Here is a 24,825-nt window from a genome sequence, read left to right as displayed (position 1 = left end):
AGACAGACAGGGACAGGGACCGAGATAGACAGACAGGGACAGGGACCGAGATAGACAGACAGTGACAGAAACAGAGATAGACAGACAGGGACAGGGACCGAGATAGACAGACAGTGACAGGGACAGGGACCGAGATAGACAGACAGTGACAGAAACAGAGAGAGATAGACAGACAGTGACAGAAACAGAGAGAGATAGACAGACAGTGACAGAAACAGAGAGAGATAGACAGACAGTGACAGAAACAGAGAGAGATAGACAGACAGTGACAGAAACAGAGAGAGATAGACAGACAGGGACCGAAACAGAGAGAGATAGACAGACAGTGACAGAAACAGAGAGAGATAGACAGACAGTGACAGAAACAGAGAGAGATAGACAGACAGTGACAGAAACAGAGAGAGATAGACAGACAGTGACAGAAACAGAGAGAGATAGACAGACAGGGACCGAAACAGAGAGAGATAGACAGGGACCGAAACAGAGAGAGATAGACAGGGACCGAAACAGAGAGAGATAGACAGGGACCGAAACAGAGAGAGATAGACAGGGACCGAAACAGAGAGAGATAGACAGGGACCGAAACAGAGAGAGATAGACAGACAGTGACAGAAACAGAGAGAGATAGACAGACAGTGACAGAAACAGTGAGAGATAGACAGACAGTGACAGAAACAGAGAGAGATAGACAGACAGGGACCGAAACAGAGAGAGATAGACAGGGACCGAAACAGAGAGAGATAGACAGGGACCGAAACAGAGAGAGATAGACAGGGACCGAAACAGAGAGAGATAGACAGGGACCGAAACAGAGAGAGATAGACAGGGACCGAAACAGAGAGAGATAGACAGGGACCGAAACAGAGAGAGATAGACAGGGACCGAAACAGAGAGAGATAGACAGGGACCGAAACAGAGAGAGATAGACAGGGACCGAAACAGAGAGAGATAGACAGGGACCGAAACAGAGAGAGATAGACAGGGACCGAAACAGAGAGAGATAGACAGGGACCGAAACAGAGAGAGATAGACAGGGACCAAAACAGAGAGAGATAGACAGGGACCGAAACAGAGAGAGATAGACAGGGACCGAAACAGAGAGAGATAGACAGGGACCGAAACAGAGAGAGATACAGGGACCGAAACAGAGAGAGATAGACAGGGACCGAAACAGAGAGAGATACAGGGACCGAAACAGAGAGAGATAGACAGGGACCGAAACAGAGAGAGATAGACAGGGACCGAAACAGAGAGAGATAGACAGGGACCGAAACAGATAGAGATAGACAGGGACCGAAACAGAGAGAGATAGACAGGGACCGAAACAGAGAGAGATAGACAGGGACCGAAACAGAGAGAGATACAGAGACCGAAACAGAGAGAGATAGACAGGGACCGAAACAGAGAGAGATAGACAGGGACCGAAACAGAGAGAGATAGACAGGGACCGAAACAGATAGAGATAGACAGGGACCGAAACAGATAGACAGACAGGGACCGAGATAGACAGACAGGGACCGAGATAGACAGACAGGGACCGGGACCGAGATAGACAGACAGGGACCGAAACAGAGAGAGATAGACAGACAGGGACCGAAACAGAGAGAGATATACAGACAGGGACCGAAACAGAGAGAGATAGACAGACAGGGACCGAAACAGAGAGAGATAGACAGACAGGGACCGAAACAGAGAGAGATAGACAGACAGGGACCGAAACAGAGAGAGATAGACAGACAGGGACCGAAACAGAGAGAGATAGACAGACAGGGACCGAAACAGAGAGAGACAGACAGACAGGGACCGAGACAGACAGACAGACAGGGACCGAGACAGACAGACAGACAGGGACCGAGACAGACAGACAGGGACCGAGAGACAGACAGACAGGGACCGAGACAGACAGACAGACAGGGACCGAGATAGACAGGGACCGAAACAGAGAGAGATAGACAGGGACCGAAACAGAGAGAGATAGACAGGGACCGAGACAGAGAGATAGACAGGGACCGAGACAGAGAGACAGACAGGGACCGAGACAGACAGACAGACAGGGACCGAGACAGACAGACAGACAGGGACCGAGACAGACAGACAGGGACCGAAACAGAGAGAGAGAGACAGACAGGGACTGAGACAGAGAGAGATAGACAGACAGGGACCGAGACAGACAGACAGGGACCGAGACAGACAGACAGGGACCGAGACAGACAGACAGGGACCGAGACAGACAGACAGGGACCGAGACAGACAGACAGGGACCGAGACAGACAGACAGGGACCGAGACAGACAGACAGGGACCGAGACAAACAGACAGGGACCGAAACAGAGAGAGATAGACAGACAGGGACCGAGACAGAGAGAGATAGACAGACAGGGACCGAGACAGAGAGAGATAGACAGACAGGGACCGAGACAGAGAGAGATAGACAGACAGGGACCGAGACAGAGAGAGATAGACAGACAGGGACCGAGACAGAGAGAGATAGACAGACAGGGACCGAGACAGAGAGAGATAGACAGACAGGGACCGAGACAGAGAGAGATAGACAGACAGGGACCGAGACAGAGAGAGATAGACAGACAGGGACCGAGACAGAGAGAGACCGAGACAGAGAGACAGGGACCGAGACAGAGAGAGAGAGACAGACCGGGACCGAGACGGGACCGGGACCGAGACAGACAGGGACCGGGACCGAGACAGACAGGGACAGGGACCGAGACAGACAGGGACAGGGACCGAGACAGACAGGGACAGGGACCGAGACAGACAGGGACAGGGACCGAGACAGACAGGGACAGGGACCGAGACAGACAGGGACAGGGACCGAGACAGACAGGGACAGGGACCGAGACAGACAGGGACAGGGACCGAGACAGACAGGGACAGGGACCGAGACAGACAGGGACAGGGACCGAGACAGACAGGGACAGGGACCGAGACAGACAGGGACAGGGACCGAGACAGACAGGGACCGAGACAGACAGAGACAGGGACCGAGACAGACAGGGACAGGGACCGAGACAGACAGGGACAGGGACCGAGACAGACAGGGACAGGGACCGAGACAGACAGGGACAGGGACCGAGACAGACAGGGACAGGGACCGAGACAGACAGGGACAGGGACCGAGACAGACAGGGACAGGGACCGAGATAGTCAGACAGGGACAGGGACCGAGATAGTCAGACAGGGACAGGGACCGAGATAGTCAGACAGGGACAGGGACCGAGATAGTCAGACAGGGACCGAGATAGTCAGACAGGGACCGAGATAGTCAGACAGGGACCGAGATAGTCAGACAGGGACCGAGATAGACAGACAGGGACCGAGATAGACAGACAGGGACCGAGATAGACAGACAGGGACCGAGATAGACAGACAGGGACCGAGATAGACAGACAGGGACCGAGATAGACAGACAGGGACCGAGATAGACAGACAGGGACCGAGATAGACAGACAGGGACCGAGATAGACAGACAGGGACCGAGATAGACAGACAGGGACCGAGATAGACAGACAGGGACCGAGATAGACGGACAGGGACCGAGATAGACGGACAGGGACCGAGATAGACGGACAGGGACCGAGATAGACGGACAGGGACCGAGATAGACGGACAGGGACCGAGATAGACAGACAGGGACCGAGATAGACAGACAGGGACCGAGATAGACAGACAGGGACCGAGATAGACAGACAGGGACCGAGATAGACAGACAGGGACCGAGATAGACAGACAGGGACCGAGATAGACAGACAGGGACCGAGATAGACAGACAGGGACCGAGATAGACAGACAGGGACCGAGATAGACAGACAGGGACCGAGATAGACAGACAGGGACCGAGATAGACAGACAGGGACCGAGATAGACAGACAGGGACCGAGATAGACAGACAGGGACCGAGATAGACAGACAGGGACCGAGATAGACAGACAGGGACAGAAACAGAGAAAGTCAGACAGGGACTGAGATAGACAGACAGGGACAACAGACAGTCAACTATCATACTGAGATACAGGGACAGAAACAGACGGTCAGTGACAAATATGCGTCATCGTAGTTCCAGGGAAAAGCATTACCTGGAAATGGAGTTGGACTTTTTCCATCTCAACTCCCATAAACTTGGCCTTCACCTCGAAGTCCCCAACTTCCTCACTGGGCGAGATGTCAAACATGACATTTTTGAACCTGAGAGAAAATACAAAAACATGGGATTAAAAGAATGAGTCAAAATGAAAATACAGGATACAGAGACTGGACAATAACCAACTCTAGTCCTGCTATTGTCCGTAGGTCACAACGTCAGACAGACTTGTTTTGGAATAACATTTAAATGTTGAGTGTGAGAAATATTATGACCAGAAATAGAATGCTTTGAAATCGTTTTTTTTGTTTGTACTTATTTATTTTCTGAAATGCATTGATGATATTGGGCCAAAGTGTAGTGTGTTTAAATGGCTCTAAAGAGTCTTCTAGATACTAGCTCTCTGTTTCCTCTTTGACCTAGCCTGGAACTCCCACAGAGTGCAGTGAGGAGCCACAGGAGCTGACTTTGGCTCTCAGCGCCACTCTAGCTGGAACAGCCTGGCCAAAACAAGAAGGACGGGAGTGAGTATTCAGAGAGATGGAGGGAGAGGGACAGAGAGTGAAGGAGAGAGTGGGGATAACACAAAAGACAGACAGAGAGCGAGAGAGAGCGAGAGATAGACAGAACACGGTGGGCGTCTATGGAAAATGCCCCTTATTAATGAGGGTTTTCCTTCCTCCCCGTCTCACACAGAGCTTACAGAGCTCACTCATCACATCAAAGACCTGGAGCCTTGGCCCCGTCCCAATACTTTACCAATGCATCCTTTCGTCCTCCCTTCCTTTGGAATAATCACTGATCTGATTTGTAAAAGCTATGACAGACTCATGCATTTCTGAAAGTATTGGAGCAGAGCCCCTTGTCAAATATGGATAACCTACTTCTACCACAATACCCGAGACCTGGTATGGTACCAACTCACTCAGGATTCAATACCATGTTCACATTAGTTCAACCACACTACCTCTTAAATCACAAAACCCTGGCTGTTCATTGTAAAATATTTGATGTTGCAAAACATTTTCAATTGTAAAACATTTTGCTATGCTTTGAAACGGTTTGTACAAATGAACACGACTCCGGCGCCGGGAAGCTGATGTCCAAGCACAATGCTAAGCTAACTAGGACCAGCTGTCCTCCCCTCTGTTTCACTCACTGGTTGGTTTGCAGCCCCTCTATCTCCAGGATCACTCCCTTCTCATGCAGCCGGGCCGCCGTGTACTTCAGAGACTGATGCTTCCACTTCTTACTGCCCTTCTCCTCCACCTTCCTGTCCAGCTTGATGGACCGCCGCGCGTTCCTGTGGGGACACACACCAGATAAGTCACACATGCATGGAAGTCACTCACGCACACATCAAGTTTTGAATGGGACCATAGGCTCTGATCATGACAATAGCAATGACAATGTAATTCAAAACTAGCCCATATGGCGCCATTCCAAACCAATTCCTCCTCTGTAACCCGAGATCCTTGTTGACTTGCTAGGCCCTGTACAGTGTATGTTTTTAGGTTAACTAAGACTTATGGTTAGTGCCGAGGGGTCTGTTTTGTAGGGGACACTCACTTCCTGTTGAGGTTGTCAAGGCAGGTCCTGATGTAAGTGTCATAGTAGTTGGTCTGGTCCTGATAGAAGGCTGTCTTTGAGTTGAGCGCACTCAGTGTCTGTTGGAGCTTCACTAGCTCTGCCTTCCTCCTCTGTCTGTAACGCCTCTGGTAACGAATGTCCTGTCAAGCACACAAAGAAGGGACGTGATTGGTTAGATGGGTATTCTGCAACAAACTCTGAAGGCCATCAGTATGTGTGTGCGCGTTCGTGTACCTTGGAGATGTCGTTGATGAGATCCTGGTACTTGTTGCCAATGGTGACGAGGCCAGCCTGCTCCAGGGTTCGGAGATTGCGGAGGATCTTCCTCTTCTTCTGCTCTAGAGGCAGCTGTCTGTCCTCCAGCACTGCCTGGCTGCTCTTCAGCCCCTCTGGGGCCTGGGCGTCCTGCACTGCACGCAGCTCCACCACCTTAGCATGCTCACGCTCCTGGACCACAGCACAAGTAGGAAGAGAGACAGACAAAGACAGACAGGAAAGTTAGCATGACTGCTCTTTTCCACTCCTGCATGGCACAAAGGGCATAGCATGGAAATCAAACCACTTTAATAGAGAAGCATCTGAGGAGTGGGGTGCTGGGCTGGTTTAGGGGGTCATGATTATGCCGTCACCTGGAGGCCAGAGGCTGGGGTCTCCAGGGTCTCTGGGAGAGTGTCTCCTGGCTGGATCCTGATTACATCCATTATCAGCTTCTTAGTTCTGACAGAGACAGACAGAGAGAAAGAGAAAACATCACCTAGGTTGCATCACATCCACTATTCTCTATGTAGTGCAATACTTTTGACAACAGCCCCAGGCCATGATCAAAAGTAGTGCACACTATATAAGGAATAGGATGTGTTTTGGGATGCACTACGTATGAAACCTTACCATACACAGATAATATACTGTACAGGCCAGGGCACTGACTAGGTTTCAATATTTTACAGGTATTTTACAAATGCTCCATCCTGAGAATAAGCCACTTTTCTCCCGGGTAACCTGGTATTTCCCACCAAAACTGGACGTGTCATTCAAAAGCATTATAAAGTATATAAATAGGTCTATAGAGGCCCATAGATGTACATTACATGACCAAAATAATGCTTGTTGAACATCTCATTCCAAAATCACTGCCATTAATATGGAGTTGGTCCCCCCATTGCTGCTATAACAGCCTCCACTTTTCAGGGAAGGCTTTCCACTAGACGTTGGAACATTGGAAGCAAGTCCCCACGGCATTCAGCCACAAGAGCATTAGTGAGGTCCGGCACTAATATGGGGGCTTTAGGCCTGGCTCGCAGTCGGCGTTCTAATTCATCCCAAAGGTGTTCGATTGGGTTGAGGTCAAGGCTCTGTACAGGCCAGTCAAGTTCTCCCACACCGATCTCGACAAACCATTTCTGTATGGACCTCGCTTTGTGCATGCCATGCTGATTCATCCCTCCAGAGAATGTGTTTCCACTGCTCCAGAGTCCAATGGCAGCGAGCTTTACACCATGCCAGCCGACACTTGGCATTGCGCATGGTGATCTTAGGCTTGTGTGCAGCTGCTCGGCCACAGAAACGCATTTCATGAAGCTCCCAACAAAGTTATTTTGCTGACGTTGCTTCCAGAGGTCATGTGGAACTCGGAGAGTGTTGCAACTGAGGACAAATTATTTTTACGCGCTTCGAGCTTCAGCACCCAGCAGTCCCGTTCTGTGAGCTTGTGTCTTATCACTTTGTTGCTGATCTGATGTGCTCCTAGACGTTTCCACTTACAGCAGCTCTAGCAGGGCAGAAATTTGACAAACTTATTTGTTGGAAAGGTGGCATCCTATGACGGTGCCACGTTGAAAGTCACGGAGCTCTTCAGTAAGGCCATTCTACTGTGAATGGTTGTCGATGGAGCTTGCATGGCTGTGTGCTCGATTTTACACACCTGTCTGCAACGTGTGTGGCTGAAACAGCTAAATCCACTCATTTGAAAGAGTGTCAATATAAACTCAGCAAAAAAATAAACGTCCCTTTTTCAGGACCCTGTCTTTCAAAAATAATTAGGGTTTAAACACTGTTTTCCATGCTTGTTCAATGAACAATTAATGAACATGCACCTGTGGAATGGTAGTTAAGACACTAACAGTGGTAGTTAAGACACTGACAGGTACAGGAAGGCAACAACAACTGCCTGAGTTACACCAGGAACGCACAAGGTCTTCACCAGACATCACCGGCAACAACGTCTCCTATGGACACAAACCCACCGTCGCTGGACCAGACAGGACTGGCAAAAAGTGCTCTTCACTGACGAGTCGCGGTTTTGTCTCACCAGGGGTGATGGTCGGATTTAAGTTTATCGTCGAAGGAATGAACGTTACACCGAGGCCTGTACTCTGGAGAGGGATTGATTTGGAGGTGGAGGGTCTGTCATGGTCTGGGGCGGTGTATCACAGCATCCTCAGACTGTCTGCAATGACAACAAGCTCAGTCTCAACGCTGTGTGTTACAGGGAAGACATCCTCCTCCCTCATGTGGTACGCTTCCTGCAGGCTCATCCTGACATGACCCGCCAGCATGACAATGCCACCAGCCATACTGCTCGTTCTGTGCGTGTTTTCTTGCAAGACAGGAATGTCGGTGTTCTGCCATGGCCAGCGAAGAGCCCGGATCTCAATCCCGTTGAGCACATCTGGGACTTGTTGGATCGGAGGGTGAGGGCTAGGGCCATTCCCCCCAGAAATGTCCTGGAACCTGCAGGTGCCTTGGTGGAAGAGTGGGGTAACATCTCACAGCAAGAACTGGCAAATCTAGTGCTGTCCATGAGGAGGAGATGCACTGCAGTACTTAATGCAGCTGGTGGCCACACCAGATACTGACTGTTACTCAGTTGGTGAATCTTGTTATGTTCATACCAATATTTACACATGTTAAGTAGGCTGAAAATAAACGCAATTGACAGTGAGAGGACTTTTCTTTTTTTCAGACTTTACTTTTGTGTAGCAAGCTAAATACTCTCCTGGGTAAATAAATGCAACTAGCTCCAGCAGGCTAATCTTCCTGAGTGTGAACAGTATTACCATATTGTATTATATGGACTGGAATTACACACATCGTTTAAACCATGATAAAGCAGGGTGACAACATGCGATTCTGGTGCAGCACATGCGGCCTACAGGTGTGCCAAGCTTGTAGCGTCATACCCAAGAAGACTCGAGTCTGTAATCGCTGCCAAAGGTGCTTCAACAAAGTACTGATTAAAGGGTCTGAATACTTATGTAAATGTGATATTTCACTATTTTATTTTAATACATTTGCAAAAATTTCTAAAAACCTGTTTTTGCTTTGTCATTATGGGGTATTGTGTAGATTGATGAGGGGAAAACCAATTTAATCCATTGTAGAATAAGGCTGTAATGTAACAAAATGTAGAAAAAGTGAAGGGGTCTGAATACTTTCAAAATGCACTGTATAGGGGTATAGTCAATCTAGAATAGGATAATCTATTTTGGATAGATAAGCGTTGATGATTCATCATGCAGAGGATGTAGAGAAGCCAAATTTATACATTGCATATAATTTAACAGTTCCATATCACGTCATGCTGTTCATATAAATAATTTATTATAATTTACCGGTTTCTCGCAGTTATTCATCCCGGGAAAATGGAGTGGTTTTGGGCAATAAATCCCAGAAAATCTCGGTAACCGGGTTCCCGCCCTTCAACCCTATCACTGACTGGGTGATTGTGTACAATATGTGGGATTAATGTAATTTTAACAAAACAGTGTAGCTCAAACATTGGCCTCTTACTGGCTAGCTGTTACAGTACGTGACTGCTGTTTTTCAAAGTCTCGTTGATTTGGTTTGAAAATAATTGGCAGTGTGTTGAGTTCTGGCCTCTCTCGGTTCTGGGGGAGAGGAAACATTTAGCTGTGTTAACACACAAACGCGTCACTGTTCCACTGACCCTGCAGTAGGACATGATGCCACTCAGTCACACTTCCCATTTCCTGCCCCGGTGCATGTTGGTCCGACACTGGTCAGGACCACAGTGACACACAGAGAGACTGAGACACAACAGAGCCCTAACATGGCTTCTCACCTCAACTACTGTAGGTCAGAAGAACAGAGCTGCCATGTATAGTATCATAGGTAGAGCCAGGAGTTTTTCTTGACCACATGATCAGTTGTGACTGGCTGGATTGGTGTTCATGTCACAGGAAACATGATGAGCACAGTCACATCAGCAGAACAGAAACCATATTTTAAACACACAGCCTTTTCCTCAAAGAAACATAATACATTATCTAAAATGAGCAGGTCCATGGGCAAGATAACCCTGGCCACTAAACCTCTTCCTGGCAGGATAGGAAGTGATAGTGGAGCAGGAAAGAGCACAGAGCTGTCACTGAGCGATAGCCACTGTGGTTATTTATGTATGTACCTACTGGGACGTCTATAGAAAAGTTTGTGGTCATACCACACCCTAGGTACTGGGCTAATGAAACTTGAAAAGCACAGAAAGGCTGGCACACGGAATATGCTCATACTTACCACCTTTATTGACAACATTTCGATAAATGTCAATAAAAGTGGTAATTGGGAGCATATTCAGTGTGCCAGCCTTTCTGTTATTTTCAAACCTACTGGAAAGTCAAACACATTTAAACTGTTTCTTCTGGCTTCTTTTGCTCGCTCAGTACAAAACCTCTCACTGTGCAGTTCTCCCATGTGTGTGTTTAACTTTATGGGGATTTTAATGGGCTTCCGTAATGAAGAATAAATAGTGGGTAGATTGTTCATAGCAATATACGTCTTAAATGGAACCCTATTTCCCATGTTTTAGTGGAATAGGGGGCCATTTGGGAAGATCCAGTGTCTTACTTCATCATCAGGCCTTTCGTGTCCTTGTCATCGCCCTCCAGCAGCTCAAACTTGTTAGTGAGGCTGAGGGAGATCTGCGTCTTTGCCAGCTGACTCAGGGTGCTCTCCTTGTTGGGATTGTTAGGATCCACCACCCCTTCACCTGGAGAACAGAGAAACATATGTTTAGCTAGGCTGGTTCCTGGTATGAGAACTAATGTGTACTTTTGTCAGTCCTAGTGGAGAAGGGCATATTGTATACTCATTCTGAGACTGTGGGTCGAAGCGTTACATGATTCACACAGAAGTTTGTGTAACAAACTCTTATTTTATAATTAAGATTCAGCCCTGTACTGTAAATGGATCTCAGTGTTGTGTTTACTATTTTCTACATAAATAACAGTGAAGACAAACTATGAAATAACACATGAAATCATGTAGTAAAATATATAGATATATATATATATATAAAAAAAAGAGTTAAACAAATCAAAATATATTTTAGATTCTTCAAAGTAGCCACCTTTTGCCTAGACAGCTTTGCACACTCTTTTGCATTCTCTCAACCAGCTTCACCTGGAATGCTTTTCCAACAGTATTGAAGGAGTACCAACATATACCGAGCACTTGTTGGCTGCTTTTCCTTCTCTCTATGGTCCAACTCATCCCAAACCACCTCAATTGGGTTGAGGTCAGGTCATCTGATGCAGCACTCCATCACTCTCCTTCTTGGTCGAATAGCCCTGACACAGCCTGGAGGTGTGTTAGGTCATTGTTCTGTTGAAAAACAAATGATAGTCCCACTAAGCGCAAACCAGATGGGATGGCGTATCGCTGCAGAATGCTGTGGTAGCCATGCTGGTTACGTGCACATAGAATTCTAAATAAAATCACTGAGAGTGTCACCAGCAAAGCACCATTACACTTCCTCTTCCACGTTTCACGGTGGGAACCACACATGCAGAGATAATCCGTTCACCTACTCTGCGTCTCAAAAAGACACGGCGGTTGGAACAAAAAATCTCAAATTTGGCCTCATCAGACCAAAGGACAGATTTCCACTGTTCTAATGGCCATTGCTTGTGTTTCTTGGCCCAAGTCTCTTCTTATTATTGGTGTCCTTTAGTAGTGGTTTGTTTGCAGAAATTTGACCATGAAGGCCTGATTCACGCAGTCTTCTCTGAACAGTTGACATGTGTCTGTTACTTGGACTCTGAAGCATTTATTTGGGCTGCATTTTCAGAGGCTGGTAACTCTAATGAACTTATCCTCAGCAGCAGAGGTAACTCTGGGTCTTCCTTTCCTGTGGTGGTCCTCGTGAGAGCCAGTTTCATCATAGCAGAGGTAACTCTGGGTCTTCCTTTCCTGTGGCAGTCCTCATGAGAGCCAGTTTCATCATAGCAGAGGTAACTCTGGGTCTTCCTTTCCTATGGCGGTCCTCATGAGAGCCAGTTTCATCATAGCAGAGGTAACTCTGGGTCTTCCTTTCCTGTGGTGGTTCTCGTGAGAGCCAGTTTCATCATAGCAGAGGTAACTCTGGGTCTTCCTTTCCTATGGCGGTCCTCATGAGAGCCAGTTTCATCATAGCAGAGGTAACTCTGGGTCTTCCTTTCCTATGGCGGTCCTCATGAGAGCCAGTTTCATCATAGCAGAGGTAACTCTGGGTCTTCCTTTCCTGTGGTGGTCCTCATGAGAGCCAGTTTCATCATAGCGCTTGACAGTTTTTGCGACTGCACTTGAAGCAACTTTACAGGATCTTGACATTTTCCGGATTGAGTGACCTTCATGTCTTAAAGTAATGATAGTCCCATAGGGCGGTGCACAATTGGCCCAACGTCGTCCAGGTTAGGGGAGGGTTTGGCCGGGGTAGACCGTCATTGTAAAATAAGAATTTGTTCTTAACTGACTTGCCTAGTTAAATAAAGGTTAAATAAATAAAAAATAGACTGTCGTTTGTCTTTGCTTATTTAAGCTGTTCTTGCCATAATATAGACTTGGTATTTTACCAAATTGGGCTATCTTCTGTATACCATCCCTACCTTGTCACAACACAACTGATTGGTTCAAGAGCATTAAGGAAAGAAATTCCACAAATTAACTTTTAACAAGGACACCTGTTAATTAAAATGCATTCCAGGTGACTATCTCATAAAGCTGGTTGAGAGAATGAGTGTGAGTGTGCAAAGCTGTCATCAAGGCAAAGGGTGGCTACTTTGAAGAATATGAAATATAAAATATATTTTGATTTGTTTAACACTTTTTGGATTACTACATGATTCCATATACATTATTTCATAGCTTTGATGTCTTCACTAATATTCTACAATGTAGAAATGAAGAAAAACCCTGGAATGAGTAGGTGTGTCCAAACTTTTGACTGGTACTGTATAACGTTGGGTGTCTGGGAGGCAGGGATTAAGGTGAACTGAGGGGTGTAGGAGGTATAGTGTGGGCGGTGTAGGAAGCAGAGTGAGGGGTGTAGGAAGCAGGGTAAGGGGTGTAGGAAGCAGGGTAAGGGGTGTAGGAAGCAGGGTGTAGGAAGCAGGGTGAGGGGTGTAGGAAGCAGGGTGAGGGGTGTAGGAAGCAGGGTGAGGGGTGTAGGAAGCAGGGTGAGGGGTGTAGGAAGCAGGGTGAGGGGTGTAGGAGCAGGGTGAGGTGTGTAGGAGCAGGGTGAGGGTGTAGGGGTGTCTGTGATACCCAGCAGTGCCTCCACGTCAGGCATGTCCCCTAGGTCCTGCAACAGCTCATGCAGCAGGTCGTTGTGGTCGGGGGAGATTGCTTCCAGGTGCTCCAACACTAGCTAGGATACACACAAAGAACACCACACAGGTGCATTATGTCAGACACACACTCCTCCAAGACTAGGCCTCTCCAGCCCACACTGTATGTATGCTGTGTGTGATAACAGTTTGATGTTTACCCTGTCTTTATAGACAGGGCAACACACACACAGACACGCAGTAATAAACAGAGAATACTATTTACTGTAAAGTCTCAATACATGAACAAAATACATCCCCAAGGAGGATGAGATGAATGGAGGAAAGGACAGATGGATGACCCCCTCCTAGAACCCCTCCTAGCACAGCTCTGCAGTAATAAACAGAGAATACTATTTACTGTAAAGTCTCAATACATGAACGAAATACATCCCCAAGGAGGATGAGATGAATGGAGGAAGGGATGGATGGATGACCCCCTCTTAGACCCCCTCCTAACACAGCTCTGCAGTAATAAACAGAGAATACTATTTACTGTAAAGTCTCAATACATGAACAAAATACATCCCCAAGGAGGATGAGATGAATGTAGGAAAGGACAGATGGATGACCCCCTCTTAGACCCCCTCCTAACACAGCTCTGCAGTAATACCAAGCTCAGCCCTCTCTTCCTCTTTACGTGGAGATTTATAATGACAGGACGTCCATTGCCTTCCTATGGCATTGGACACAGCCGTGCTAGGAAGGGGTCATCCATCTGTCCTTTCCTCCATTCATCTCATCCTCCTTGGGGATGTATTTTGTTCATGTATTGAGACTTTACAGTAAAATATAGTATTCTCTTTATTACTGCGCACACGCGTGTGTGCGTGCAGTGTGTGTGTGTGTCAAAGTTGCAGTAAGGAAATCCTAAACTCTGTAACTGCAAGATAAAAGCTGAGCATGTCTGTCAGTGGGGTATAATGCACGTCATGTCCATTGTTGTGCTTGTAATCCATGTGGGTGAGGTGAGCAGAGAGTGAAACTAACAATGCCAAAAAGGATGTCAACATCTGAGACATTTGGCTATGAGAACCTCTGATGTCCTCCTTTATGTCCTCCCTGTCACCATCACCCCTCTCATTCATACCCAAGAGATGGAGAGGAGAGGGAGACTAGAAGAGAGGGGGAAGGAAAAGGAGAGAGATGGGAAGAGGGAGACTAGAAGAGAGGGGGAAGGAAAAGGAGAGAGGAAGATGGGAAGAGGGAGACTAGAAGAGAGGGGGAAGGAAAAGGAGAGGAAGATGGGAAGAGGGAGACTAGAAGAGAGGGGGAAGGAAAAGGAGAGGAAGATGGGAAGAGGGAGACTAGAAGAGAGGGGGAAGGAAAAGGAGAGAGGAAGATGGGAAGAGGGAGACTAGAAGAGAGGGGGAAGGAAAAATAGAGAGATGGGAAGAGGGAGACTAGAAGAGAGGGTGAAGAAAAAGGAGAGAGGAAGATGGGAAGAGGGAGACTAGAAGAGAGGGGGAAGGAAAAAGAGAGAGATGGGAAGAGGGAGACTAGAAGAGAGAAGGGGAAGGAAAGAGAGAGAGATGGGAAGAGGGAAACTAGAAGAGAGTGGGAAGATAAAGGAGAGAGATGGGAAGAGGGAGACCAGAAGAGAGGGGGAAGGAAAAGGAGAGACAGTCCATGATCTTGTCCCAAATGGCACTTTATTCCCTATATAGGGCATTACCTTTAACCAGGGCCCATAGCACTCTGGCCAAATGTAGTGCACTGTAAAGGGAATATGGTGCCATTTGGGATGCACAGATAGTCTGGGTTTACCGAATGTGTGTTGATGACCTCATCTATAGAGATGTAGATGACAGGCTTGCACAGAGTCACCATGTCAGAGTACTCATCCACGTTAAACTTCTCCTCCGGCTCAGGGACGTCACACGCCGCCTGGAAAAACACCCTGAAAGACGGGATCAAAGCATTCTGTTGTTGTTTTTACCTCACCAGGAAGATTACTGGACAAATGGGTAGTAGAAAAATCATTAATCATTTCTGAAGATACACTATTTATACAAAAGTATGTGAAATCGACTATTTCAGCCACACCCGTTGCTGACAGGTGTATAAAATCGAGCACACAGCCATGCAATCTCCATAGACAAACATTGGCAGTAGAATGGCATATCAAAGAGCTCAGTGACTTTCAACGTGACACCGTCATAGGATGCCACCTTTTCAATTTCTGTCCTGCTCAACTGTAAGTGCTGTTATTGTGAAGTTGAAACGTCTAGGAACAACAACGGCTCAGCCGTGAAGTGGTAGGCCACTCAAGCTCACAGAACTGCACCGCCGAGTGCTGAAGTGTGTAAAAATGGTCTGTCCTCGGTTGCAACACTCACTACCGAGTTCCAAACGGCCTCTAAGAGCAACGTCAGCAAAATAATGTTTGTCGGTAGCTTCATGAAATGGGTTTCCATGGCCGAGCAGCCGCACACACGCCTAAGAACTCCATGTGCAATGATGCCTAGCGTCGGCTGGAGTGGTGTAAATCTCACCGCCATTTGACTGGAGCAGTGGAAATGCGTTCTCTGGAGTGATGAATCACGGTTCACCATCTGGCAGTCCGACATACAAATCTGGGTTTGGCTGATGCCAGGAGAACGCTACCTGCCCCAATGCATAGTGCCAACTGTAAAGTTTGGTGGAGGAGGAATAATGGTCTGGGGCTGTTTTTCATGATTCAGGCTCCTTAATACCAGTGAAGGGAAATCTTAACGCTACAGCATACAATGGCATTCTAGACAATTCTGTGCTTCCAACTTTGTGGCAACAGTTTGGGGAAGGCCCTTTCCTGTTTCAGCATGGCAATGCCCCAGTGCACAGAGTGAGGTCCATACAGAAATGGTTTGTCGAGATCAGTGTGGAAGAACTTGACTGGCCTGCACAGAGCCCTGACCTCAACGCCATCGAATTGGAACCCCAACTGTGAGCCAGGCCTAATCGCCCAACATCAGTGCCCAACCTCACTAATGCTCTTGTGACTTAATGGAAGCAAGTCTCCGCAGCAATGTTCAAACATCTAGTGGAAATCCTTCCCAGAAGAGTGGAGGCTGTTATAGCAGCAAAGGGGGGACCAACTCCATATTAATGCTTATGATTTTGGAAGGAGACTCTTCGACAAGCAGGTGTCCACATACTATTGGTCATGTAGTGTATTATCAAAGATTTCTGATATCTAGCCAATAAACAAAAACATTAAGGCCATTTTCACATACAGTGCTGCATGAAAGTATGTGAACACCTTGTGCAATTACATATTTATTACGTTTTTACCATGAAATCTTAATTTAAATCAGAACAATTATTTTTGATCTGACATAACAGGTTTATATTTACCAATACCATATGTTAGTGTAGAGGAAATCATGTGTGTAGTAGAAAAACTACATTAAAAAGGAATTGGTGCTGGTGCAAAAATAAGTTGCATTGGTTAAATCAATTAGGTAAATAGCATCAGGTGGGTAAATAATTGGGTACCAAATGAACCAATCAAAGGAGAGGTCTTTAGGAAAGAGTTTGGACGGGACTCTGATAAATAGAGATAAGAAACCTGGTCAGTTTGGCGTTATCTAACCAGGTGAAAGCAAAGCACACCATGCCGAGAGGAAAGGAGATCTCAGAGGACATCAGGACGAGGGTAGTGAGAGCACATCAGTCTTGTGAAGGCTATAAAATTATCTCAAAAAGATTTGAGCTCCATTAGTCCACTGTGAGGCAAATCATTTACAAATGGAGAGCATTTAACATGACAGCAACTCAGCCTAGAAGTGGATGCTCTTCCAAAATATCCCCAAGAGCAATAATAAATCAGGTAAAAGCCAACCCAAACATAACTTCTAGGGATTTGCAGACCTCCCTTGCTGCATCTCAGGTAACTGTGCACTACCAAAATAACCTTATCCCAACAGTCAAGCGTGGTGGTGGGAATGTCATGATCTGGGGCTGCTTTTCCTCCTCTGGACCTGGACGACTACACATCATTAAGGGAACCATGAATTCTGAGGTGTACCAGGAGATTCTTGAACAGAACGTCAGGCCATCAGTCAAAATGGGTCTTCCACAAGACAACGACCCAAATCGTTCAAACAAATCTACCAAAGAATGGCTCCGGAGAAAGACATTTTTTGGGGGGATTGGCCAAGTCAAAGTCCAGAACTGAATCCAATCGAGATGCTGTGGCTGGACCTGAAGAGGGCAGTTCATGCCAGACACCACTCAAACCTCACTCAATTAGCTGAGTTCTGTAAGGAGGAGTGGGCAAAAATCCCTCGAAACAGATGTCAGAGACTGATTACTGGCTATAGGAGACATTTACTCCAAGTTATCACTGCTAATGGAGGTGCCACAAGCTATTGACTGAAGGGGTTCACATTTTTGCACACATCAAAGTTTTTGTTAAATAAAGAAAATATATCATTTTTTTGTGTGTCATTTACTTGGAATGTATTTATTACGAATTGGAGTTTAGATAAGGATTTTATGTTTATTTTAATATTTTATAGCAAAAGAATGACCAGCCCTGTAGGATTCACATAATTTCAAGCAGCACTGTATGTAGAGACTAGCATGGTGTTGAAGATACTGAGTGAGGTTGAAAAGTGGCAGAATTTCCCTTTAAAGACAAAACATATCCTGTTGAATTAGGGTTTAGTCTTTGCTTTTTTAATAGTGGCTGGAGTTCGAACTGATTTCCAGTAAAGATAAGTCAATGCTGTAGGAGGTCGGGGCAGAGAATTCAGGGAACATAACCCTTTGTCCCTTTCTCGCTCTGTGTGTGTGTGTGTGTGTGTGTGTGTGTGTGTGTGTGTGTGTGTGTGTGTGGGGGGTATTGAGTTTTAGTGAAGACCCATTTCCCACACCATCTTCCTTGCTGACACTGCACTTTCACACAAAGACACTTCCTCTTTCTCCTGACTCACCTCTGCTCCCATGTCAACTTAACCCTGCCCTGACCTCCAAATCGTTTATCGGTAAAGCCCGCTCTTTTTCTTATCACATCCCCTTCTGCTTTAATAGATGGCACATTTCTCTATACATGGCAGTCTCAGGAGCAGTTCTACTCGGAGTGAATGTAACATTTAAAAACATGGTGACAGTTTTAGTCCTAGAGGTCTGCTAGCCAACAGCTCTTTTGGGGTAGCGGTTCTGTTTGTCCACGAGCGTCGGCCTGAGCCAGGAACTACAGAGGTTCACACATCTTTCATAATAAGGATTGGATGCACAGCTTGGAGATGAGGGAATTTATAGATCAAATAAATATCGATAAAGTGCTGCAGTAAACAGTCTGCGCAGCACATAGCGCAGACAAAGGCCAACCCTTGTGAATAAGCACTTCTTTTATTATCTCGGAACGGGCCTGCAGATAGAAAACTACAACTCCCAGACCCATCTTAACTGAACCTCAGCCAAGAGGCTTGGGAGTTGTAGTTATTTACTCTCACCTGAACTTCTGGTAGGTCTGGGAGATGTAGTTGTTCATGGGGGTCATGTGGGCATTCTCTCCCTCGAACAGCTTGTTGGCGGCGGCGTGCTGCAGCATCTTTGCCACGGAGCCCAGGTTGCGACGCTGGTCAGAGTGGAGCTGACCTCCGGCTGACATGTCTATGATGTCGAAGCCGTCTGGAGCCACTATGGCTGGGTTCATGTAGCGGTAGTACAGCAGGTTCCCTACAATCTGACAGCCGACACACACACAGTTAAACATAGCTTCATGGCGTCACAAAGGGCTGTCAAAGACCTGTATTAATCAGTACAAACTGAAGTTGCTGAATATTTGCATGGGGACTACAGTGTCAGGGAACACTAAAGGAACTTGATATTACCAAACCAATAACAGCAACATGAACGAAAGGTATATGAATGGCAAATTCATAGGACATTCATGAGATGTAATACTTAAGCCTTGTACCTTCAACAACTCATCCTCTGTAGCATCTGGGAACTTTTCATGAAGTGAATTTTTCAGGACCTTTGCAACGTACCTCATGCCATAGCTACATGCACAACAACAAAAAACATGGAGAAGAAGTGAAACCAGCATGCATTAAAAATACACAACATAGTGAATTGATGCACAAATGATGGGGCGCATCAACATAAAATGCAGGGGACCATGACAATTTCAGAAAATGAGGGCTGTATTTTGGTCTGTTGTATAAAATAACACTGATGCCCCCCTGTGGAGTATACTAAGCACTGCAGAGTGGGGATTCAACAGTTGTCTAAACCAGTAGCTATGTAACATGGATGGGTTGTAACCCTCTGGCCTCTCTAAGCACTGTTTTGTCTACCCTTCCACTAACACACCACTGGGGTTGCCTCCCAAATGGAACACTATGCCCTTTGTAGTTCACGACTTTTGACCAGGGCAGGAAAGGAAAAAGGACGCATTTTTGAAGAATTCCAACCAGGCCTTAGACTTACGGGATGTTGTCCAGTGACGACACGATGGAGTTGAGCACTTTGTCTGTGGCTGTCCGCAGCGCCCGACTGGAGGACTCCAGCTTGGCACGTACTTCCTCGTGTGACATGGCCTGGTCCGGGGTCACCTCGTAAGGTAGTTTACTGGGAGAGGTAGGAGAACGTTGAGGTCAGTGTATGTTTGTGTGAGTGTACGCATGTTGTCTGTGTGTGTGTGTGTGTGTGTGTGTAGTGGTGGAAAAAGTATGCAATTTTCATACTTGAGTAAAAGTTTAGATACCTTAATAGAAAGTTACTCAAGTGAAAGTCACCAGTAAAATACTACTTGAGTAAAAGTCTAAAAGTATTTGGTTTAAAATATCCTTCAGTATCAAAAGTAAATTGAATGATTAAAATATACTTCAGTATCAAAAGTAAATTGAATGATTAAAATATACTTAAGTATCAAAAAGTAAAAGTATAAATCATTTAAAATTCCTTACATTCAGCAAAGTGGACGGACCATGCTCTTGTTTTTTTAAGGGGCACACTCCAACACTCGTGTTCAACCACGTGTTATCTTGATAAGTGTGTGAATTTCACTATTTTCTTGTTCTGCTAAGCAGTACTTTGGGTTGTCAGGGAAAATGTGTGGAGTAAAAAAGTTGTCAAAAATGTACATTTTCTTTAGGAATGTAGTGAAGTAAAAGTTGGCAAAAATATAAATAGTAAAGTACAGATACCCCAAAAAACGACTAAAGTAGTACTTTAAAGTATTTTTCCACCACCGTCTGTGTGTGCCCCACCTGGCCTCTCCAGTGTTGGTCTCCAGCTGGTTGACCCAAGCCTTGTACACTTCCACAGGGTTGGTGTTGATGCCCAGGCCCTTGTCCTCGATGATCTCCTTGACCACAGGTGCCAGCAGCTGCCTCAGCGTGTTGTGACCACGGGCTCCACGGTTGAAGCTCACCACCATCTTGATGACCGTGGGGTTCCCAGTCACGATGTCCTGGATCTGATCCACCTTGGACCTGAGGGAGAGCAAGAGAGACATTTTATCATGCAACCATATTTTTCCTTTATATTCAGGAAACATCAGACAACTTATATATAATACTGTATATGATTGGAGAGGATCCTTGAGTTATGAAGTAGGAGGGAACGTGGATTACTGTCTGTTGCACTCAACAGTGATTCTGTACATCGTTGCCTTATCATGAGTGCAAAGAAATCGTGTCACCCAGGCTAGACCATCTGTAGTAACTGTATAAGGGAGGTGTACGATTTGGGACAGGTGAAAGTTCCACTCACTTGATCTCCTCCTCCAGAGCGGTCTTGAAGAGTTTGAGCAGCAGGTACTCCTCTCTCTGGTTGGAGGCATAGTTATACAGGGTGAAGATCACTGTGTCCATGAACTTAGTAGACTTGTTCTGAGGCATCTGGAAGATCAACTTGGCCAGGTACGAAGGGTTGGTCTGTGGAGAGGAGATGAGATCGAGGTAAAAGAGTGTGTGTGTGTGTGTGTGTGTGTGCGCGCGTCTTAGTGTGTTCTGTGTTTCGAACTCACCTGCAGCAGGTAGAAGAGGTGCTGGTAAGCCTCTAGTTTCTTCCTCTTGTCTTTGCTCAGTGCCTTGATGCCCTGCCTGTCCCCTGCAGCCAGCTCCTCTTTACTCTTCTTCACCGTCAGCTTCTTACTATGGGAAACCACATCCTGGGAAGATGGACAGTAGGCAGCATGAAAAAAGCCCTGCTCACCTATCCAGTTGTGTTGATCAGTGATAACTTTAAGAAAGACAGGGAAGAGGAATGCATTATTCAAGTATCTGAGCAGGCCTATGACTATTGTAGACTAAGCGCTATCTCCAGAAACAGTTGTTATCAGCAGCTGAAGGGGAATGGCTCTGGGAACTGTAGCAGGACTGTTGTGAATAAGCATAGTTTCTCAGTTGTTTTGAAAAGCACTGTTTTGTCAGTCATGTTCCCTCGGTGTGTAAAACGTCACCTGTAGGGTGATCCTGTTCTTGACCAGCAGGCCAATCTTAATGTCCATCAGGTTGAGGTCTTTCTCCATCTGCTGATTGGAGCGGATCTTAGTGACCACTTCCTCCCTAAGCCGTGTCACTTCCTGTTCTTCCAGTAGGTCCAGGCTGCTCTGCTCCAGCAGGTGTACAAACTTACGCACCACCGACAGAGGAGGGTCCTGAGCCCCGGCTACAGGGCAGACACACAAAGAGAAAGACGGACACAGACAGACATAAAAACATTAAAAAGATAAACAAATTAACATTGCAATTGTATCGGAGAGGTTCAGGTAGCTCCTTCTCTGTCTGAAACTGTGACTTCTTTAAAAATGTGTGAGGTATTAAATGCTGTCTGAACTCACTGAGTGTTCTGTAGTCGTCTCTGGCTTTGTTCGCCTTGAGGAAAGCCTGGATCTTCACTATGTCTTTCTCCTGAACATACAAACAAGACAGAAGGTAATCAAGCTTCAGCAAATATCACTGATGAATAATATGATATAATATGAATACATTACGTAACTCCTCATTTGTAATGTAGGTGCTTTGTTACTCACATGGTCTTTGAAATACTGCAGTCTTTGAGAGTATTTACTTTTGGCTCTCCACATTTTAACGAACGACTGAAGCTGGACCAGGAGGAATACAACAATGTCAGCAACGGATAACTGTTTTAATTTGAGATGAGTCTCCTGAAAATTGACACTTGCTTTCTCACCATTTCAAACTAATGTTATCTCTTTCCAATAAGGCTCACAGCCCCAAAACTCATTACCTTGACGACAGTCCCCACATTGCTTTGTAGCACATTCATTCTGTCTCTGTACATCTTCCTCTGTTTATAGCCCTTCCAGGAGGCCTATATATAAACATGAGGAAATCAAACCCAGAACCAGCTCTGTCCATGTGTGTTTACAGTATTTGTGAGTAAACAAAAAAAGTGGTACGTGAATATTAACTGTAGATATTACATTTGTGTTTGACTTCATAAACCGGTCGGTGTAGAACATGACACAGTATAGTACCTGTAGTCGGACCACGTGTGGTTCTTGTTGTCGTAGGAAATCCAGTCTCTGGGCGTGAGCTCTCCTCACCAGGTAACCTCTAACCCGAGCCTGTAGCTGAGTTACTAGGGCCTCGTTGGCCAACCATAACTGCTCCCTGTTATACTCCGCTGTCACACTTCCAACCACACTCTGACCAGGGGACACACACATGAATACTCTTCCAGTGTTGTTATGCATTATACATGACTTATAACATGTTACGTGGTCGATGGTGAAGTGTAATTTAGTATGAGAATGTTATTTGTAAATTGTCCCAACGTTTTAAGTAACATATTTTCATTAATTATAATGTAGAAAGGTATTTCTCCAACATACAAGCAGGTGTGTATGTACCTGTATTTCCTCTCTGCGGAGCTGTGTGCTGTTGTGTGTGAAGTCCTCTGGCTCCTCCCAGGTCCCCTCTCTGTTCTCCAGGTTGTAGTAGTAGTCATAACCTCCCTTGATCTGGTGTTTCACCCACACACTGTCACTGCTGCCTGCTAGAGGAAACAACATGTCATACACTTCGAGAGGAATCCTGAATAGGGATGAATCCTAACCTGAGACCATCCTAATCTCCAGCATTTGACGTTACGCATTAAGACAAGTTGGGAGGATAATGTATTGAATTGTGTGAGAGAAAGTGTCTTGACGAGAGAACAAACATGCATAAATGCTTCTTTAGTCTATAACAGTGTAGGTGTACAAATGAGTAATAAACTGATTTATAAAGCAGATTGTATGCCAGGTTACCAGTAGTAACGTTGAGGTCCTGGCGCTGGCCCAGCTGTGTCTGGTAGGTGTCTGCACACTCAGACAGAACCCCTCTCAGCCCTGGCAGGGGTGATTGGAGGGCCTGCAGGGTAATTTGGGAGTCTCCCGCCGCCACCTCCCTGTTGATGTCTGCCACTGCTCCAGCCACTGCCACAGATGAAACACACAAAGGAACAGTTATGACATTTTACATTTTGGTAATTTATCAGACACTCCAATACAGTGGCTGGAGTTAAGACATTTGAATGGTGAAGAACTTCTAAGATATTATTTGTTGATGGTTTAGAGCATGTGGTTGTGAGTGGGCATGGTGTGCCTACATGCGAGAGCCTCCTCTTCATCTTGGTTGGCTGTGTGTATGCCTTCTTGGATCTGATTGAGCCACAGCACAGCAGACTCATCCCCTGAGCTCTGGAGTCACAGACACATACTGAGTCAGAGTGGTAGACCACACAAACAATACAATGCCAAATTCTAGCTTGAGATGTTCACATATAATTAGAACTTTGCTGTAATTTTAGCGCTTGAGTTAGGACCACAAATCTCAAGTTAGGATTGAGCCCTAACTGAATGTTCTTTTTCCAAACACTATCCAAGACAGCACATGTACAGTTGGCATTCCAAAGCAACAGCTAAATATATCATACCTGGGTTGAAATACAAAATAATTTAAAATAGTTTGAGCACTTCAGGCCAAATGGACAGGGTCTTTCTATTGGTTTATTAAGCCAGGCAAGCTCAAACAGGCACAGATAAATTATTTGTAAAGATTGTTCAAGTATTTGAAGCCCAGGTATGAAGCATATTAACAGCTACGAAAACAGCGCCAGCATGAACAAGAAGCTCTACCATTTCCTCTGTGTCCAGAGGTAAGACCTGATGGAAAATGTTAAAACACAGATTGTTATTTAGTGGCCAAAACATCTTCAGCTCAGTCCACAACATTGGTCATGGGGGCTCAAACACCACCTAAAATAGCAGAAAAACCTCACTGAACGTTTATTCTCCCTAACCACAAAAAAGGCAGGAAGGAAGGAAGTCAAGGGAAAACATGCCCCTTTGGTTTCTGCCATGAAGTGAATCTGATTTTGACCTGAGAATTACCCACTGACCGTACAGTTTCTGAATAGCTTTAGGACATGCAGTCAATATTGTTACTGTAACATTAGGCTAGGCATTTTGTATTAGTCAAGAAGATCTTCAGTCACAGAAACTTGCACAATAAACCCCTAACATTGAAACAGCCAAAGGTCTTCCTGAGAATGGTATAATAGAACTCTAAGGGAAAAAACCAAAGTCAGA

At 45.9% G+C, this 24,825-nt stretch overlaps 1 protein-coding gene across 4 annotated transcripts in view; it reads right to left on the bottom strand.

Annotated features, from left to right (window-relative positions):
• LOC110536173 (ras GTPase-activating-like protein IQGAP1) overlaps nt 1-24,825 on the bottom strand; it is a 101,287-nt gene that overhangs the window by 1,618 nt on the left and 74,844 nt on the right. For 2 of the 4 annotated variants that reach the window (XM_036936053.1, XM_036936055.1), the window contains 22 exons: nt 23,844-23,934; nt 23,503-23,670; nt 23,104-23,249; nt 22,729-22,899; nt 22,479-22,562; nt 22,261-22,332; nt 22,069-22,138; nt 21,688-21,896; nt 21,253-21,396; nt 20,997-21,160; nt 20,492-20,716; nt 19,710-19,850; nt 19,195-19,279; nt 18,728-18,960; nt 15,054-15,186; nt 13,225-13,327; nt 10,549-10,690; nt 6,315-6,402; nt 5,920-6,132; nt 5,665-5,825; nt 5,255-5,398; nt 4,091-4,199 (listed from right to left, as the gene is read on the bottom strand). In XM_036936053.1, coding sequence (XP_036791948.1) covers nt 4,091-4,199; nt 5,255-5,398; nt 5,665-5,825; nt 5,920-6,132; nt 6,315-6,402; nt 10,549-10,690; nt 13,225-13,327; nt 15,054-15,186; nt 18,728-18,960; nt 19,195-19,279; nt 19,710-19,850; nt 20,492-20,716; nt 20,997-21,160; nt 21,253-21,396; nt 21,688-21,896; nt 22,069-22,138; nt 22,261-22,332; nt 22,479-22,562; nt 22,729-22,899; nt 23,104-23,249; nt 23,503-23,670; nt 23,844-23,934 — 3,096 coding nt within the window. The remainder of the gene's footprint in view (nt 1-4,090; nt 4,200-5,254; nt 5,399-5,664; nt 5,826-5,919; nt 6,133-6,314; nt 6,403-10,548; nt 10,691-13,224; nt 13,328-15,053; nt 15,187-18,727; nt 18,961-19,194; nt 19,280-19,709; nt 19,851-20,491; nt 20,717-20,996; nt 21,161-21,252; nt 21,397-21,687; nt 21,897-22,068; nt 22,139-22,260; nt 22,333-22,478; nt 22,563-22,728; nt 22,900-23,103; nt 23,250-23,502; nt 23,671-23,843; nt 23,935-24,825) is intronic. The other 2 variants (XM_036936054.1, XM_036936056.1) reach the window with 1 other exon arrangement.

Source organism: Oncorhynchus mykiss, chromosome 11 (assembly GCF_013265735.2).
Source record: "Oncorhynchus mykiss isolate Arlee chromosome 11, USDA_OmykA_1.1, whole genome shotgun sequence".
In the NCBI taxonomy this organism is placed as follows: Eukaryota; Metazoa; Chordata; class Actinopteri; order Salmoniformes; family Salmonidae; genus Oncorhynchus; species Oncorhynchus mykiss.
The sequence above is the reverse complement of the archived record's forward strand: the minus strand, read 5'-3'. Positions and strand labels throughout refer to the sequence as shown.